The 17,393-nt window shown below is 48.1% G+C and overlaps 8 protein-coding genes across 8 annotated transcripts; 4 read left to right on the top strand and 4 right to left on the bottom strand.

The window, feature by feature from the left end:
- Window positions 1-121: 121 nt before the first annotated feature.
- Window positions 122-1,627, top strand: I302_108215 (uncharacterized protein; the record flags this gene model as incomplete). The annotated part of the gene is made up of 10 exons (XM_065870628.1): window positions 122-296; window positions 422-480; window positions 538-574; window positions 641-674; window positions 759-813; window positions 891-1,007; window positions 1,087-1,255; window positions 1,338-1,414; window positions 1,504-1,554; window positions 1,622-1,627. The coding sequence occupies 10 exons, from the start codon at window positions 122-124 to the stop codon at window positions 1,625-1,627; spliced, it is 780 nt and encodes a 259-aa protein (XP_065726700.1).
- Window positions 1,628-1,685: 58 nt separating this feature from the next.
- On the top strand, window positions 1,686-2,051 carry I302_108214 (uncharacterized protein; the record flags this gene model as incomplete). The annotated part of the gene is made up of 2 exons (XM_065870627.1): window positions 1,686-1,698; window positions 1,801-2,051. 2 exons carry the CDS (start codon window positions 1,686-1,688, stop codon window positions 2,049-2,051), a joined length of 264 nt encoding a protein of 87 aa, XP_065726699.1.
- A 461-nt stretch (window positions 2,052-2,512) lies between these two features.
- On the bottom strand, window positions 2,513-4,110 carry I302_108213 (uncharacterized protein; the record flags this gene model as incomplete). The annotated part of the gene is made up of 7 exons (XM_065870626.1): window positions 2,513-2,558; window positions 2,671-2,779; window positions 2,893-3,073; window positions 3,160-3,260; window positions 3,397-3,646; window positions 3,785-3,853; window positions 3,961-4,110. 7 exons carry the CDS (start codon window positions 4,108-4,110, stop codon window positions 2,513-2,515), a joined length of 906 nt encoding a protein of 301 aa, XP_065726698.1.
- Window positions 4,111-4,670: 560 nt separating this feature from the next.
- On the bottom strand, window positions 4,671-6,439 carry I302_108212 (uncharacterized protein; the record flags this gene model as incomplete). Its single annotated transcript, XM_065870625.1, has 8 exons — window positions 4,671-4,756; window positions 4,824-4,856; window positions 4,919-5,018; window positions 5,107-5,246; window positions 5,329-5,429; window positions 5,511-5,758; window positions 5,821-5,877; window positions 6,167-6,439. The coding sequence occupies 8 exons, from the start codon at window positions 6,437-6,439 to the stop codon at window positions 4,671-4,673; spliced, it is 1,038 nt and encodes a 345-aa protein (XP_065726697.1).
- Window positions 6,440-7,229: 790 nt separating this feature from the next.
- Window positions 7,230-8,125, top strand: I302_108211 (uncharacterized protein; the record flags this gene model as incomplete). Its single annotated transcript, XM_019194020.1, has 3 exons — window positions 7,230-7,307; window positions 7,383-7,556; window positions 7,631-8,125. 3 exons carry the CDS (start codon window positions 7,230-7,232, stop codon window positions 8,123-8,125), a joined length of 747 nt encoding a protein of 248 aa, XP_019044143.1.
- An 894-nt stretch (window positions 8,126-9,019) lies between these two features.
- On the top strand, window positions 9,020-11,273 carry I302_108210 (uncharacterized protein; the record flags this gene model as incomplete). The annotated part of the gene is made up of 7 exons (XM_019194021.1): window positions 9,020-9,154; window positions 9,230-9,602; window positions 9,671-9,800; window positions 9,978-10,272; window positions 10,332-10,753; window positions 10,828-10,915; window positions 11,004-11,273. The coding sequence occupies 7 exons, from the start codon at window positions 9,020-9,022 to the stop codon at window positions 11,271-11,273; spliced, it is 1,713 nt and encodes a 570-aa protein (XP_019044144.1).
- A 418-nt stretch (window positions 11,274-11,691) lies between these two features.
- I302_108209 (uncharacterized protein) lies at window positions 11,692-15,043 on the bottom strand (the record flags this gene model as incomplete). The annotated part of the gene is made up of 9 exons (XM_019194022.1): window positions 11,692-11,993; window positions 12,053-12,134; window positions 12,206-12,449; window positions 12,552-13,238; window positions 13,456-13,778; window positions 13,989-14,342; window positions 14,426-14,525; window positions 14,599-14,704; window positions 14,800-15,043. The coding sequence occupies 9 exons, from the start codon at window positions 15,041-15,043 to the stop codon at window positions 11,692-11,694; spliced, it is 2,442 nt and encodes an 813-aa protein (XP_019044145.1).
- Window positions 15,044-15,346: 303 nt separating this feature from the next.
- Window positions 15,347-17,097, bottom strand: I302_108208 (uncharacterized protein; the record flags this gene model as incomplete). Its single annotated transcript, XM_065870624.1, has 9 exons — window positions 15,347-15,432; window positions 15,507-15,539; window positions 15,614-15,713; window positions 15,813-15,952; window positions 16,034-16,134; window positions 16,209-16,450; window positions 16,592-16,680; window positions 16,740-16,770; window positions 16,837-17,097. The coding sequence occupies 9 exons, from the start codon at window positions 17,095-17,097 to the stop codon at window positions 15,347-15,349; spliced, it is 1,083 nt and encodes a 360-aa protein (XP_065726696.1).
- Between the last annotated feature and the right edge of the window lie 296 nt (window positions 17,098-17,393).

Raw genomic sequence — 17,393 nt, 5'->3', positions numbered from 1 at the left:
TCGTTCATCGCCTCAGAGCACAAGTGCACGCACGAGCACGTACCATTTACTCGAGTATACATCCTTTCATCTTTCATTTTTCATCTTTCACCTCGGTTCTTCTGGTATATCACTCCACTCAATGTCTTTACCTCTTCATCAACACCAAAGAACAGATTCAGAATCAACTTACGAACTTTTACCTATCAAAGATACTACCTACGACCAGCCTCGCAAGATGGACAGTTATCAGAACCAAGTGAAGAAGTCTAGGCATGCTTTACCTACGAGGTTGGAGAAGCTTTATATGGGTGTGGGTGAGTATCTTGGTTACCCTATCTTATCGTACGGTATCACGGCGAGGGTAGAGTATGGGGGTGAAAGGGAGACCAGAGCTCAACGAAGGTGATACATATGCTGATCAGGTGGATTATGCATTCAGCCGCATTCGAGGCTATCACTATAGCGGCGATAGCTTTTGCAGTATTTGGTCTCGTGCAGGTGAGTAACCGCGAGATCACTGTTTGAAAGGGTTCCAGGCTAACGTGCATGGTATAGGCAAATATCCATTCTCAAAGCGCAAAAGTTCGAACTGGTGAGCTATCAACCGTGGATAATCTTCACAGGGAGTTTCTGCTTATTTAACATATCCATCGTATAGTACCGGTCTATCTGGCAGTGTTCATAATGGCCCAGTGAGTTCATTCAGCTCATTCGCATTGTTCAGATGGCAAAGAGGCAAAGAGCTGTGTACTTACGTGATCGATGCGATGCTGTAGGATCTTCTCTTTACTCTACATCTTCGATGCGCTACGAGCCAGAAACATTGTCCAGGTGAGTTGCACCTATACCTGAAGGGGAGGGGAAAGAGATGTCAAGGTGCTGAATGTCATGACCCCCCACGCACACAGCTCATAATGCACCTATTCTTCAACCTCTGCATGTTGATTTACTCGATCCTTCAAATCCCTCAAACAAGGGATGCTCTAAGCGATGAGAATGCCCCAGGAGCGTGCGGTGCATATGTAGTGAGTTTCTTCAGACTATCACCCAGTTCATCCCGATATTCCCAAAGAAGACTCTCGCTGATATCATCTAACGTTGTAGAGATGCACAGGCCCAGACTCCCTTTTCAACATCCTACAGAAACTCATGATCGTCCCACCTATCATCTTTGGACTGTGTACGATTGCATTCTGCATTATGATCAAGTTCGTGCATGCTCAATTCGGGTGGGCGGTGTTCCATCTCGTAGGAGCGAGTCCAGATCTGAAACGTCAGTAGAATCGTCAGAGTCCCTTTGGATCGCTCAAAAGAGCATTGAGGCTTGGCTGACTGAACCATCGTATGATTTATAGGTGCTCATCGACATTATCAGACGATGATCAGTTTGTTGAAAATGCTTTTGTTCTTTGGATTGGCGTTCTGTACTGCTGTGAGTGGGATTCTTTGTACGAAACAATAGATCAAGCTCTGCGAGATGCAGAATAGCGACTACTAACTAATGTATTCTGTATTGTTCAGGATGATGTTCGCTTGTCTCGTGCTGATGGTGGCGGGTATTGCATATTTCATGTGAGTGTCTTAGCCGAATGAGCTCTTGTCAAACCAGACGAGCTGACTAAAAATCACTGCTTGATAGCTATAAACTCGCTACTTTGTGGCTACCTCGTACACAGGGCTTGTACAGCAACACCAAGATCACCATGGCTATATTCTGTAAGTGAGATATACCAACTGTTCTGTCCCCACACAAACAAATCCCACATCACCCCCTTCCCATCCATATTTGAAGAGCCCCAACTGATCCGCATGCCTCAGCAATCTTCTCAATAATCATCCTCCTCGCTACATTCTTCCTCTCCCTCCTATGCATAAACGACTTCGGCAAAGGCCTGATTGACGCCCATCGGAACCCCGAGAATCGAACGAGTCTTTGGAGTCTACCTGCCAATGCGAGGTTCGAGAAGAAGATGGAAGATGCCGAGAGGTACGGGAATAAGAGCGAGGGGGGTCATACGCCTATGATTGGTGGTGACGAGGGGAGGAACGAGAGGTTGGTCATTGATTAGTCTTTAGGAGGGAGATGGGTTGTTCATATATTCTAATCTTCTGATGATGATTCGGGCCATACTGGGGGTGGGTGACGATAGATGAAAGTGGATGGGATCAGAATTCATAATCCCTCTCCTTATTATGGTTGTGGTTATGGTTACTCTACAGTTGCGCGTTATGCTGGATGATATTGTATTTTATGTTTCATGCATGAGGTGATATGAATAAACATTATACCGTATTGGGGAGTAGAATAGTGCTGTACATTGGTAAAATGAGATATATACAACGTTCATATCGAGATACCTGTGTCTCCTTCTCACCATGCCAGCACCTTCAATCGTCTTCTCTTGGTTTTTGTGCGTCCGTTGCTTCTGTCATTTGTTCGTGTACGATTCCAATTCCATTTTCCAATCTTCCTCATCTTGATTTATGCTTCACATATATCAACCTTGTTCCGTATTGATCAGGATCAAGATCATTTGAACAAAGGCTGGAAAGGCATTTCAGGCGTGGGTTGAAGCCTATCCGATTTACACCACATCGCATATCAGTCCTTGTCCTCCTTCTATCTCTGTCTCCTGAACATTGAGTTTGGGACGAGTTGAAAGAAGATAGAAAGAAACGGGGACATACCAATTCTTCTCGTCGTACTTTGTTCCCTCAGCACCCTCAATCATATGGAAGGTATAGATGAATCGAGTTTTGTCCGAGAGGTTGGGAGGCGATTTATGCATTACACTTCCTGTACACCGAAGGGAAGGTAAAGTACATCAGCTTTACATCTGTTTTGTAGATTTCGTCATGATCATTTTCCACAGGCCTAGCACAACCGTATGGGCAGGGGGCTTAACGCACCATGGATCAAAACCAACGTCCCGGCCTTACAATCCGATTCTCTCCAACCCTCCATCCCCTCCCAATCTTCCTCGTTCTTCTTCACGTCGGGCAAGTCAATGAAGGTCGTGCCTTTTCCTGAAGGGTTACGGATGAATCGCGAGGATATGCGTGCGGTCTTGTGTGATCCGGGGAGGAATGACTGGTGCGGGAGGGGGAGTACAAAGCATCAGGGTCAGTAAAGATATTTTGGGGTAGAGTTATATCGAAGAAGGTAGGTGAACTCACCAAACATCCGTTAGAAGGTTGACAATCCTCCAAGGCTATCCAGAAACCTATCGCACTTGGCGGGTCGGTGTATAGGAAGGTAGAGTCATTATGGCATGGGACTGCGACATACAAGATAATCAGCATCATCCCACTGTCCAAATTATAGACATCAGACATCCGAAGAAACATGAAATCGTTCCAACTAGACAAAACGAGATCTTCCATAATAGAAAAAGAGGGTAGACGTAGACTCACCAGTCCCCCCTATTCTAGGTTGTTTACAAATGATCATACTCTGCAACACCCTCGGATCCCTCTGTTCGTCCAGATCCCTCGCTACCCCCCTGATCTTCTCATTCTCCAATGTGTACTTGTGGAATATGGGATTAAGCACCGCGAGTGCATGACCGATCTTGTTGATTGATTGAGAGGGGGGGACGAGGAGTTTGGCGGGTGTGTCGGGGGTTGCGGGGGAGGTGGCGGTGGGTTCGAGGAAGTATCGGATCTGTGGGTGTGAGGGAGTTAGCTCTGGTTGTGAAGAATTGATATGACTCTTTGATCTCGAGGGGCTGGCAATGTCTTGAGTAGTGATTGGACCGTGGATGATGCACAGGGTCAAGAGCTGAGGGAGGTGTAGACATGCCTTATCGTTCGAGTTGAGGAAGTAGTCGTCCCCTACATGCTCACCATCAGCAGCGGTTTTGAAGGCTGTCTGTGATCACTCCCATAATTTCATGTCAGCTCAATGTACCGCCAGAGATAAGACCGCGTGTAGCGGGAATAAGGGACACATAGTCCACTAAGCTTAGAGATACTCACCAAAGGGTGCCCTTCGATATCAAACTCATCACACAACCTCTTCGCTTCATCCAGCATTTCCTTGACGTCTTCCGGGGAGAAGAAAGAGGGCAAGAGGAGGTATCCGTCGGATTTCCACTGCTCGAGCTGAGAGGGGGTGAGGACGTTCATATTGATTGGGTCTGAATCGGGTCGAGTGTTGAGAGACTTGACACAGGGCAGAGTCGAGAGTCCGGCAGAGTGAGTAGAATCGTAGGTGAAAAAGAACAAGAGAAGGGGGAAGAAGGGGAGTACTGGTATATATACGTATGCTGTTTCTATAGATAGATCGATTGATGATTGATGATTGATGCCTCGTGTAAAGGTGTAAGTATGCTTCTTGTGGCTGTGTCTCACTTGATCTAGACGAGGATCAATCTTATCAACACAATTGACAATCAATAAATCAAGAATCACTCAGATATTGATGTTGATAATGATGATGATGACAAGTGTGTGTTCGATCACAAATAGAAACACAGAGATAACAGAATGTGGAATGCCGGTTTATCCGGAACACCGATCCTCTCGGTGGAGGTGGTCCACTTGCACTCGCAATTGACCTTCAAGCGAAGAAGCATTATTGCATAGATGGCATAGTCCTGCATGGCAGGTCAGGCAAGGTAACAAGAAGTCGAAATGGGAAATACAAGATACGGATCATCATCTTATGTGGGAAGTATAGGTAGCGCCTAGATGTCAGATCTGTTATATGGTAATCCCGCAGACAACCCTCCATCTACGGGGCTGACTTGGCCGTTGATGTACGATGAGTCGTCTGCCGTACCAACGCAATGATCAGTAAGAGACGGTGTCGAAAGGATACAAGCAGAAGGAGGACTCACTTGATGCTAGGAATAGTGCAGCATGAGCTACCTCTGCGAGACAGGTCAGTGCCCTGAAAATCATCTACCGGACATAACGATCATTGACAACTCACCAGAGGGCAATCCCTCCCTTTGTAATGGGTTCAAACTTCCCATCGTCTCATAGCTCCCACCAGCTTTGGCAAGTAAGAATAGAGGTTTAGTCATATCGGTCTATACAGTACGAATCATCAGCTCGCTCATCGTGCGGTAGTACAACTCGAACTTCCTAAAAGAAGTGTCTTATCTTGCCCACACTCACCTCGATCAAACCCGGTGCAACAGCATTGACCCTCACTCCCTTACCCATCAAGTCATACGCGGCAGTCTGAGTCAAAGAGTTGATAGCTGCTTTCGAGGCTGAGTACCCGAGCGTGCCAGCTTTGGCTTTCAGTCCAGCGACTACACGTATCATAACATCAACATCCACCTTAAAGAGCATCATCTATTTAACGAAGTTACCCGAAATAAGAGGGGAACTCACTCGAAGAAGTCAATACGATCGATCCTCCACGAGTGTCCTTGCCTCTATCAGTCGAAGTGAGAGACATAGCTTGAGAAGCGTACTTGATAGCTAGGAATGCACTATATCGCAGTCGGTGTCGCATCACATCAAATTGATCAGTCTGAAACCCAGAGAGGAGGAAACACCAATCTAGGACCCACCTCATTACATTCACTCTAACCAATTCCTCAAACTTCCCTCCACCAACCTCTTCCACAGGCCTGAGAAAGCTCTTAAGTTCCATCAGGCACTTGGTCTTGGTATCAGCAGAAGCAGGGAAGGAAGGTTTGATGTGATGTACTCCCGCGTTGGCAATGAAGAAATCCAGTTTGCCTTCTTCTTGGACAACTTGGTTGATAAGGGATTGAACAGTTTGGGGAGAGGAACAGTCGCCTGAGAAGGTGGTAACCTTCCGTGTGATGTACAATCAGCACATACCTATGCTTGTACTGAGGGAAGCGAATCACTCACCTTGGTATTGGGGTGATTCAATTGCAACCATGTCTTCAGCTCTTCTAATGGGGTTTCCTGAATATCGAAGAGATAGAGATGTCGAACGCCTGCTTAGCGATATGACTCACTTGGAATTAGCATTAGTCGATCATATTGGACATCGCTCAAGACTGGTGCTATGAAAGGAATGCGAAATCTCAAACAAGCGACCTAAAGAAACTGTGACTGACTCTCTTTGGCGAACAACTTAGCAATGGCAGGCTATGTATGGTTGTATTCATGAGAAACAATCAGCCTATCTTCTCCGTCTCGACCGGCTTAGGTCTTGAGGATGACTCATCCCAATCCCATCAACGGGTCCTACCCCAGTAATGACCCCCACGGCACCTTCCATCCTTCCCTTCCCATTACCTTTGTTGTCATCTCTGTTTTTCAAATTTTGCAGGGTCTTTGCTCTGATAGACTTGTCAATGGACGCAGACCTGCTGAACCCATAGACTTGCGCTTTGGAACTGGTATCTTGCGCACTGCATCTTATAGAGGAGGAAGAGATCTGTCGGATAGCTGAATAGGCAGAGGTCGCATTTCTCCTGAGGAGATTGGGGGGCCGGAGCGTTCTGATTGCAGGTGTGAACATCTTGAATGGGGGTGTAAAGTGAACCAAAGATCCAAGCTGGATAGCTCTAACTACTGCTGAACATATCTCCGTTGGTCCATATATATATATGTGACGCTGGAAGGGAACAAGCCTCTACATTCTCATTCAACTGGGAAAGAACCATAGCATCTCTCTATTTCTTACACTTGGCATATCCAACCATCCACCCAAACATACAAAGCTGACTATGTTTGGTACGTTTTCTCGTTCGATCAACCTCGACTCCGACTGTTTTGCCAATGCACCAGACTAGTGATGATGCTCGTTACTCAATAGACTATGCAACACAGCCACGCTTTCGATCGACCACAACAACACCGAGCTCCGGTGGTGTATAATACGAGTAGGCTAACGTTTCACCTTATCCCTGCTGGACGGGGATCGATGTGTACTCATACAATCATACACAACACATGTTTCTAACCCCTTGAGGTTATGTCGTGACGTCATCATATTCTGAGAAATGGCTCTGCCAATATAATCGCTTCACTATATGAACTGCTATCATATATCTCATGCATTGTACTATGAGAATTCTTTTGGATGCCCTTGATCCTCTGATGAGCTTGGCGTGTCCAAATGGGCTCCGTGATGTTTAAGCACGAGTGAGACTTTGTTGTGATCACTCACCCCTGCTGAGATAAGGGGTCAAGTCGAATCCAAGTTCAGGTGTCTCACGCATCAAATCATTGAAGACGCGCTTTATTTCTTGTCATTCATCTTTTCCAACGTCCTAAAATCGAAACTCTTGCGACTTCTGCATTCAACAATGCCCTTCCTCCTCTCTCCCATCGAAGCTGGTCCTTCATTACCACGCATTCTGGTCATCAACCCAAATGCTACGATAGTCAGTGCTCTCATTATCTTCGAGTATAACCCTAAATTGAGGTTCCTCGTAGGCTAACTTCGAAGATCGTTGTAGACGTTCACCGAGGGAATGCAACGATCCCTCAGCCCATCTCCAGATATCGCTCTCGATTTCTACAATCCTTCCTACCCCGCCGCACCATACAGTATCGAAGGAGTATACGACAGTGTAACATCCGCAGCTGGATGTTTGGAGGAACTCAAGCCTCAGCTCGGCAGATGGTCAGGAGTAAATACGCTTTCCGCTCCTGCTCTCCTACTCCCCACGACGTACATAGCGCTAAATTCTGTCATATGGGACAGTTCGTAGTAGCATGTTTCTCCAACCACCCATTGACCGAAGCTCTACGAGAACTCACTTCCTCTCCCGTCACCTCCATCCTATCCGCTCCATTACTTCTCGCTTCCAACCTCGGCTCTCGAGTTGGTATCCTAACCACCTCGCCCCGGTGGGTCCCACTCCTGACACACGACATCCACGCTCTCCACCTCTCCCCACTCTGTGCGGCAGGCGTCGTCTCATCCGGTCTATCGGTACTTGATCTCGAGCACCTCCCCAGGGAGAGGGTCATGCAAACCCTCACGAAGATGGCCAAGGACGAGCTCGAGGTGAGCAGACAGGCTGATGTGATAGTGCTAGGATGTGGGGGGATGGTAGGACTCGATAGGGAGATCAAGGCGGTCTGCAGGGAGGGGATGGTCGTGATTGATCCGGTCGTGGCTGGTGTGGAGGTTTGTGGGAGCTTGGTGAGGATGAGGCTGCAGACTGGAAAATTAGGAATCTACGCTCAGTCATGACATGGGGGTTTGGTTCACGGAAGTACAAGGACTCGAGGGAGTGTGCATCCTTTTACTACCGTGCAGGCACACATATTCGGCACAAGGTAGTAGTACATCAATTATAGATATTCATGTCCGAATAGGAAGGTTGTTGTAAGATGCAAAAGATAAGCTTGCCGTCTACTTGTAACACTCATCATGTCCCTCAACGACTAAATGACAGAGCATACTGCATTCATTTGGCACATACAAGCGACTTGCTCCCTTTGCTCTATGCTCCACACAAAAAAGTCTGTTCAGAAAAAACCTCGTCATGCCTTATCTTCCAACCAGAACAAGCGAGCAATTTCGCAACTCAATTACGCAATAAGCTTTTGACTCCGTTCAGAAAGGATCTCGTCGGAAGACAGTTCCCCCTCTTCTCCTGACCCTGTTCCGTATACTGATTATCTGGTGCTCCACGCCGTGGTACCCACTCAATACTGACAACGAGACAAGAGAGCTTGGACCGATCTAGACGGGATAGGAAGGAGGATTTGATTGGCCCAAAAGAATCGTTATCTTCGCGAGGTTTAAGGTACCACTAAAAATCCTCCGGCGTCTCACATGATCGTCCTTATCTTTCTCTCAAAATTCATTTTGATCGCTCATTGGATGAGGGAAGTCGTGCGTCACACGTCACATTGGTTTCTCGCTTCCCATCTCTCGTAGAATGGCTCGAAAAAGTAGTGATGGAGCAGATAAGGAAAACTGGAAAGATATGGTATAGTTTCTCCCAGAACCCGAGGGGAACATAAAGGGAGACAGAATTGGAAGTCAATGATGGGTTCTTAAGCCTCGCCCTCCTAAGTTCGATTGATCTCTATATACATACTTCTTGTTATACATCATTTCTATACATCCTCTACCATTATGCGACTTCGCCAATTCGCCAAGAAGCTGGAAACGTCCCATCCAGAAGGGTTGTCCCGAACGGAGCTATTCCTCGCTACTGATGATCTGCTCCCTGTTACCGAAGAGAAGAAGACCTGGGATGGTTGGAATTTTGTCAGTACCTCGTAGCCATACCACGAAGTCACATGCATCGCCCATTGCATTGCGCTAACCCATGCGTTGGAATAGGTCTCTTTCTGGATCGCCGATTCTTTCAACCTGAACACTTTCACCATTGCTTCCTCGATGATCGCCTCGGGCCTGAACTGGTGGCAGGCATTCGTCTGTGTGATCATAGGATACGGTCTCGTGGGACCTCTTCTCGTACTCAATGCTCGTCCTGGTGCCATACACGGTATCGTCTTCCCCGCTGTGAACCGTACCACTTTCGGTCTGTTCGGTAGTCTGTGGCCAGTCTTCAACCGAGCTGGTATGGCTTGTATCTGGTGGGGTGTCCAGGCTTGGTTGGGTGGAGAATGTGTGTATGTCCTGCTTCGGGCACTTTGGCCGAGTGTGACGAAAATCCCGAATAAGATGCCTGCTAGTTCCGAGACCACTTCAGGTACGTTCCATCCCTCCCGTGTACATATACATGTCTGGGCAAGTCAAGCTGATGTCTGTCTTACGCAGCCTACATTCTATCTTTCGTTATCTATTGGCTACTGTCCCTTCCCACGATCTGGGTTCCTATCCACAAGCTCCGATGGCTCTTTGCTGCCAAGGCTGTCATTGGCCCCATCGTTGGGTTTGCCTTCTTTGGGTAAGTCAAAGCACTCCTCATTCCCTCCCATAACACATTCTGGATCTTCCCTCGTCTCCCCTGGTACCTCCATGATACCCCAATTCTTTCGTGCCCCCATCTCCCTGCAGCTCCTTAACGACCCGTATGTCTCGCTGCTGCTAAAAGCAAAGAGCTAACACTCCCCCCTCAACGCAGATGGTCGATCTCCAGAGCAGGTGGAATGGGTCCCGTCTTTTCCCAACCGGCCAAACTTCACGGTTCTGCCCTAGGCTGGCAGATGATCATCTCCATCTCCTCATGCTTCAACAACATGTTCACCCTCATCACCAATGCCCCCGATTTCGCTTCTCGTGCCAAGACTCCGTCCGCGGCTGTGTGGCCTCAGATTATTGCTATGCCTATTGGGTTTAGCATTACTAGCTTTTTGGGTATCGTCATTGCGAGTTCCACTGTGCCTCAATTCGGAGAGCAGATCTGGGATGTTGTCAAGGTTAGTTATCTTCTCAATTCGAAAGCGTTGAAGACCGCTGACTCAACCCTGTCTCATAGATTATGGACAAAATGCTAGACGTCAACGACACCGCAGCTACTCGAGCAGGTCTCGTCTTCATCTCAGCAGGCTTCATCTACGTCCAACTTCTCCTCAACGTCGCCGCCAACTCCGTTTCGGCAGGTTGTGACTTGACAGCCCTATTCCCGCGATACATCAATATCCGTCGAGGTGGATATATCGCCGCCCTCGTCGGTATCTGCATGAACCCCTGGCTTCTTTACAAATCCACCGCGACTTTCGGGAACTACCTCGGGGCTTATGGTGTTCTACTGAGTTGTATTGCCGGTCCAATGATTTCCGATTATTGGTTGGTCAGGCGAGGTCATATGAGGGTCAACGATCTCTATACCACGGAGAGGGACGGGTGGTATTGGTACACTGCTGGTATCAACTGGAGAGGTTATCTTGCCTATCTATGGTAAGTACCATGATTGAAACTTTCCATACTCAAGCCCAAGTAATCAAAGTTCTGACGATCTTTTTTGTATATAGCGGTTTCGCAGTAAACTTCCCAGGCTTCATCAACACTCTCGCTCCTAACATCTCAGTTCCCGTTGGTGCCAAACGTATCTACTATCTTGTCAGTATTGCTTCCCTTGAATTACTCGCTCTCCTCCTGCAGGAGTCAGAGTGGCACCAGCTGACAGTCTATACCTCTCCGCATACAGTCATGGATCACCGGCACAGGGGTCTCCGCACTCACATACTACCTCTTCTGCCTCATCTCGCCTCCTCCCGGTATGAACCGATCGTTCCTTGAAATCGACGAGTCGGCCGGGGAACCTCGAATCGACGAGATCATGCGTGAGAAGTACTCACACTCGCAATCGAATGCTATGGGCGAAGAAGGTGATGAGAAGAATATGGACCCTTATGGAACTCCTACTTTGTCGGATTCAAGGGGAAAGAAGGACGGGGCTATGGTCACTATCGTATGAGCGATCCGTCTGAATCTGATTCTGCGCACGGATGTCAAGGTTATAAGGCGGTAGTAGAAAAGATACATGTTGAGTTGATTGTACATCCTTGATGTGTGACGAGTTAGGTATTGTTTTTAGATATATTTGTTTTTTCGTTGCCTGTGTGCAATTCTGATACAGTTCCCAGATTATGTGGTTCGAAAAGCGGCAGACTCTCAGACAACGCTAGATCTATATGCATTAAATTGTACGCCTATCAGTCAATGATAGAAACTCTCACATACATACACAACGTGCTGATATCGATCGCTACTTGGAGAGCCATCTGTGTGTATCTGCCTAATCAATTGCTGGTCAAAGTGCATCACGATTCCAAGCCCTCAAACCGTGATTCAGTTCGACTGTATTTCGCATCCATCAGCGTGCCCTTCACATTCTAACGATAGCTGTATTGTGTGGATCGATCAAACTCACCAAGCATCTGTCGATACTGCAATCCCCCTTCATCTCTCTTCGACCCATCCTCATCCCACCCCTCTATCCCGCCATACGTAAGCGGCGGGGTATCCCTCGGAACACAATGCTCCGGCTGTTTTACACCCTCCTGTACTACCCAATTTCCATCTTTGTTCAGAATGACCGAATTCCGAGATTCAAGCGATACGTCCGCGTCGTTGTAGTTCCAAGGTGTCAGGAGGATGTAGGACGTAGCGACGTTTGTCAATGTGTTGGGTGAGTCTGGCGCAGGTTACTCAGTACTAGACGACTTTCCATGAGGAGGGAACGACGGTACGTACCTTCAGATCGAGGTATATGATGAGTGCCCAAATTGATCCAGACTACAAGATCTTCTTGGTCGATGCTCTCACCGTCAAAGAGCTGCATTAGTCGCCAAAGGTCAGCTTCGGTGGGCACTAGTGAGTTTCAATGACAAAGAAGCCTCAACCCACCTTTCCGAAATCGACAGCAGGCTTCCCAGGCAGGTTTATATTCCACATGCTGCTTGAACTGGGCTCCTCGTCCTTTCTCCTTGATACGGCGAGGTGGTGCTTTGCCCATTCCACGTTCCTCTCGGTCCTCTTGGATTTCAGGTTGGTGAGTCTGCAGAGCGGGCCGGGATGCAGAGCATACCCCCGAGGATGACCCCAGCGGTTCAGCGATTCCTCGTTGGTCACTACGTAGGCTCCTTCCATACTGAGATGCGATCATGTACCTGTCAGCATTGATCATTATCACGAGCGGGCAAGGCACGGGTCAATGATCACAATTAGTGGTATTCTGATGAAAAGGACTCACTTCTGAGCATAGTCCAGCATGGCCTCTTCCTCAATCATCTCCCTGACCAGCCGCTGCTGCACAGCCGCTTTGCCCCAATCATCCTCGAACCAATCCTCATCCCTCTCCTCCACCTCCAATCCAACCTTCATAAAGCTATTCCTCACCTCGCCTCCCACATCAAAATCGACCTTGTAATTGATGACATGATCGTGTAAACTGCCCATCGCAGTCTCTCTAATCTTATGTCCGTAATTCGACTGTTCCTCATGCCATACTCCCCCCTGTAAATACCCCGAAGCGGAAAGGCGTATCTCGATCGTACCGTCCAGCTGGAAAGTGTAATCAAAGAGGTAATCGTAATTGCCTACTGTCGATATCGAACGAACCACGAGCTCGTACCCCTTCACAGCTCCCATTTCGCCCTTGGTAAATCCTGTATGACGGCTGAGAGGTCGTCCAGATTCTCGCTCGAATATGCAAATGGCATTGCGTCGGGTCGAAGAGCCTTTCTCATGGATGGTGGCATCGAGTAAGGTCGCATCGGCGGGACAGTCATAGCCGAGTATGACCTCTCGAACATTACCGCCCATGCCGAAGGCGCGGTCGAGCCAAACACAGGAGGCTTGGTGCGGGTCGTAGCCTGAGTACTGCGCCATTGCTTCTTGAGGTGAAAGCTCGTAGATGATTCTCTCCCCTCGGAAGTTGCTAGAAAGTAAGGCGAAGTAAAGCGGTTAGCGACAAGCGATCGCAATATCTAGTGAACGCGAAGCTGGCAGGGTAGAGGTGGCAAAGTATTTATTGTACAAAGAGTGGAAGGTAATCACGATGAATCATACCCGGGGCAAGTGATTTTGCAGGGGTGAAAGGGAAGACAACGAGGTAGAGCCAAGGTCATTAATCGTGTATGATCAAGGGGACGTACATATTCCAAAGGTGCAACCCCATATCCCTCTCAAAACTAGTAAAGAACTCCCACCCCATCCAACTGATCCATCCCTCCTTCCGATCCACCCTATATCTCCCACCGTCAAACTGCACCGTCCTCGGTCCAGCTCTATCGTCCAGATCCCTCGCCTTGCCAGTAGGTAGCCGAGTTGCCCAATTGGACATCTCGGCGGGGGGTGGGCGGACGAGCTCACCCGCTTTCCATGCGGTGAAGAGAGATTCGGTGGAGTTGTACACTTTTCGATTGTGGACTATGGAGAGGAGCTTGTATTGCGAGGGGTCTGTTCCTGTCATGTCGACCTGAGCCAGCATAGGAATGAGAATCAGCATCAAGCCCTTCAGTTGTTCATTTCAGAAGATTCCGAAGAAAGGGCCGCGAAAGATATAGGGATGTAGGGATGTAGGTGGGAGACTATTCCAATGCGGGAGACTCGGATGGAGGAAGATTGTCGAATTTGAATGGAAGAGTTCCAAGGTAACTGCGAAGTCCAAAAACATGGCGTTACCTACATAACAGTAAAAGTCCAATCCCTTCAACCACGCTCCCGGTCCAGCCCTCCTAAGCTGCACCCAACTCCTCCTCCACTCCCCATCATAGCTCATAGGCGCAGTCCCAGCTACGTCCAGCGTCCCATCCTCGACCGTCCCATTGAACAGATCCCGATGTATCTCCTCGAATGGCCCGAACAGGAGTCTCGTCATATCTGCGAGCGCAGCCCAGTTGAAGGTCGAGCGGGCATTGAGAGGGATGGGATGATTATGGTAGATCTCATGCAGGGGTCGGAGGGTGGTGTTGATAGAGAGGGGGAGAGGGCCTATGAGGTGGTCGGTGATGCTTTCTGAGGTTCCGTTATGGATCACGGCCTGAGTCTGTGTCAGCTAAAAAGCTTTGAGATTGGAGCACGAGCCTGACGATTTGATGGAGAGGATGGAGGAAAAGAACTTACATGGGCATATCGAGGGACAGTCAACTCAGGATCGGCAAGGTATTTTAACGCAAGGTCTTTGGATGGCTTGTAAGCTTCGACGATGTGGATGAAAGTATCACTATGTAGGGTCAGCACGGTAGCTCTGAAGATACAATCACGAGTCGGGTTGAGAGGTAAAACGATTGACCAACCTATCATTCGCATCGTCGGCTTTCGTCAAATTCAGCCCTCTTTCAGGATCCATCAACCATCTTCTAATGTGTACAGCTTCTTGCAAATCGAGGTTCTTCCAAATATCTGAACCACGAAACAATATCAGCTCTCACACGCCAAAGTGAGGACTTGCAGGATGTTAGAGATATATAGGCAATATCGTGTCGATTATGACTTACTAGATCGAGGAGCCTTGGCGGGCAGTGCGTCGGGTGAGGGACAAAATCCTATCGAGTCCTTCTGTACACGCTGCGCAACCTTTGAAGAAGAGGCATACCAATGTATGGAGGTGGAAAGCAATGCCCCGATCACGCCAGCTAAGATGGCACTATGCCATGTCGCTCGATGGGTCCGATTCGATCGCGCAACAGGATAGGTGGGATGTTGCTCTTTGTCGAGCAGAGGTTGAGAGACTTCGGCCATGATTGTACATGCGGAGACAAATGACTGATACAAGTGATGTGGACAGAATGCGAGAATAGAGATGGAAGTTGTTGAACTGTGAATCACATACGTATCTTATCTTTCTGTAGCTGTCCATGCGATCGACGAAGTCTCGGCTTACTCCGAAGGGTATAATAACGATCCTTCGTCGGATGCCAAACATCTGATCTCAATTTTGGTCTCACCTCGGCGCTTTCATCGTGCGACTTCGATACTTGGTTAACGTTCGACAGGTGCACTGATACAATGTACATGATACAGCTCTTACAAGGAGTATATACACTACAATTTCATCTTGGCATACGGTACACCGGAAGATAACCCCCCATCTATCGGTATAGCTTGTCCGTTTACGTAGGACGAGTCATCTGGAACAGAATCAAGAAACTAGTGGTCAGCCATACAACAGGCTTTGACGATCACCCGATGAAAAGACCCTCACCAGAAGCTAAGAACAAAGCTACCTGTGCTACCTCTATTGCATCGACGGAGAGATACAATCGTCAGCAAGTCTCGTTGCAAGTATACCTTGTACAGACCAGTACTTACCAGATCCCAGACCTTGCCTGTGCGCAGGATTCAACACCCCCATTTTATCGGATTTACCGGCTGCCTCGGCGAGGGTGAACATGCCTCTGGTCATGTCGGTCTATGGAAATACCATCAATTCAGATCTCAGATGAGCGCCATCGTTGACAAAGTGTGCGACTCATGATGCGAGGTGGGATGGGATTGATCGATTGCTCACCTCTATCAATCCCGGACACAACGCATTGACCCGTATGTTATATCCCGATAAGTCATATGCAGCAGTCTGGGCCATCGAGACCACCGCTGCTTTCGATGCTGAATAGGGGATAGGTCCAGCATTGGCTTTCAAGCCGGCGACTGATCACAACGTAAGGAGAACGTCAGCAGACATCTCAGGATATCACAGGAGATCGAGATTGGAACGGGTAGATGACTTACTAGATGCAGTCAGAATTATACTACCCCCAGGTACACTCTTGCCCTTCTCAGGCGAAATTATCTTCATAGCCTCAGAAGCATATTTGATAGCGACAAACACTCTATAACCCATTACCCGAGATCATCAGCTCTTACTTTGCAGGTTTATTTCGAGCTGTAGTATGAGTTGACCCACCCCAAAGCATTTATCCTCATAACCTCCTCAAACTCCTTTTCATCAATCGCACTGACAGGTCTAGCCAGTGCTCTGAGATCCGCCATAGCTTTGTTCACGTCGAAGGTAGTGGACCTAGGTCTGATTTGAGATACACCAGCATTGGCGAAGAAGAAGTCCAAGTGGCCGTTTTCTTCGATGACCTGAGATATTAGCGTGGATATGGTGGGTGGGGAGGCGGCATCGGCTTTGAGTATTGTTATCTGTGTAAACCTGTTAGCACCTCAGGCTCGACTGGGCTCAACCATTAAATATAAGGGATTCCGAGGTTCATCTGGTCGAGATCGTACCAGTTGCAGTCGGCGAGAATGTAGCTTAGATTGATGGATAGAGGATGTACATACCTTGGTAGGAGGATAGGTACTCTCCAACCATTTCTTCAAATTTGGTAAAGCGGTATCATCGTAGTCCCCCAAGTAGATATGTTTTGCCCCTATACCACTTGATCATCAACACCATCGCTGAATACCTCAAATCAGGGAGAGTGCTCACCCTCTCTTGCAAACAACTTCGCAGCAGCCGTCTACTCCCTCTATCAGCACATATCACTCCGTTTCACGTTAGTTAGACAGCAGAGAGTCTCACTCACACCAATCCCACTCTCAGGTCCTACACCAGTAATAACCCCTACTTTCCCCTTCAATTTCCCACTGCCAACCGTACTTTCTGCCCTGCTCCTCACACCTTGCAAAGCATTCTTCCTTATTTCTCTTAGTTGAGCTGAACTTGCAGGTCCACCTCGAGCAGTTCCTACAATCAGACCCTCGGTATTGGCTGGCTGTGATGGGGTGTCATCAAAGGCATCAATATCTGTACTTTGCTGTAGTCTGTAGGTGTGTTTGGGGGTCATGGTGGTAGCGGAGCGTACAGCTGATGTCGATTTCGGAAGGGAACAGCGTGTAGTATTGGCCACAGCTCGTTTGAAGAACATGCTTGATGAGTTACAAGTGAAGAAGTAGAAGAGGAGTAAGGACCTACTGTGGTCTTTGTCATGTTGATGGGCAGGGCTTTAGTTTGTGTTGTTTTGATGGATGATGGATTGATCAAAGGAGGGTACAAAGGGTGGGGTGGGGTGGGGTGGGGTGTGGGGTCTGAGCGAGTGATGTGATGGTATAGTTTGCTCTTATACCTCTGTCGAATTGTTGT

The sequence above is a fragment of the Kwoniella bestiolae genome, chromosome 7 (genome assembly GCF_000512585.2).
Source record: "Kwoniella bestiolae CBS 10118 chromosome 7, complete sequence".
NCBI lineage: Eukaryota > Fungi > Basidiomycota > Tremellomycetes > Tremellales > Cryptococcaceae > Kwoniella > Kwoniella bestiolae.
The sequence above is the reverse complement of the archived record's forward strand: the minus strand, read 5'-3'. Positions and strand labels throughout refer to the sequence as shown.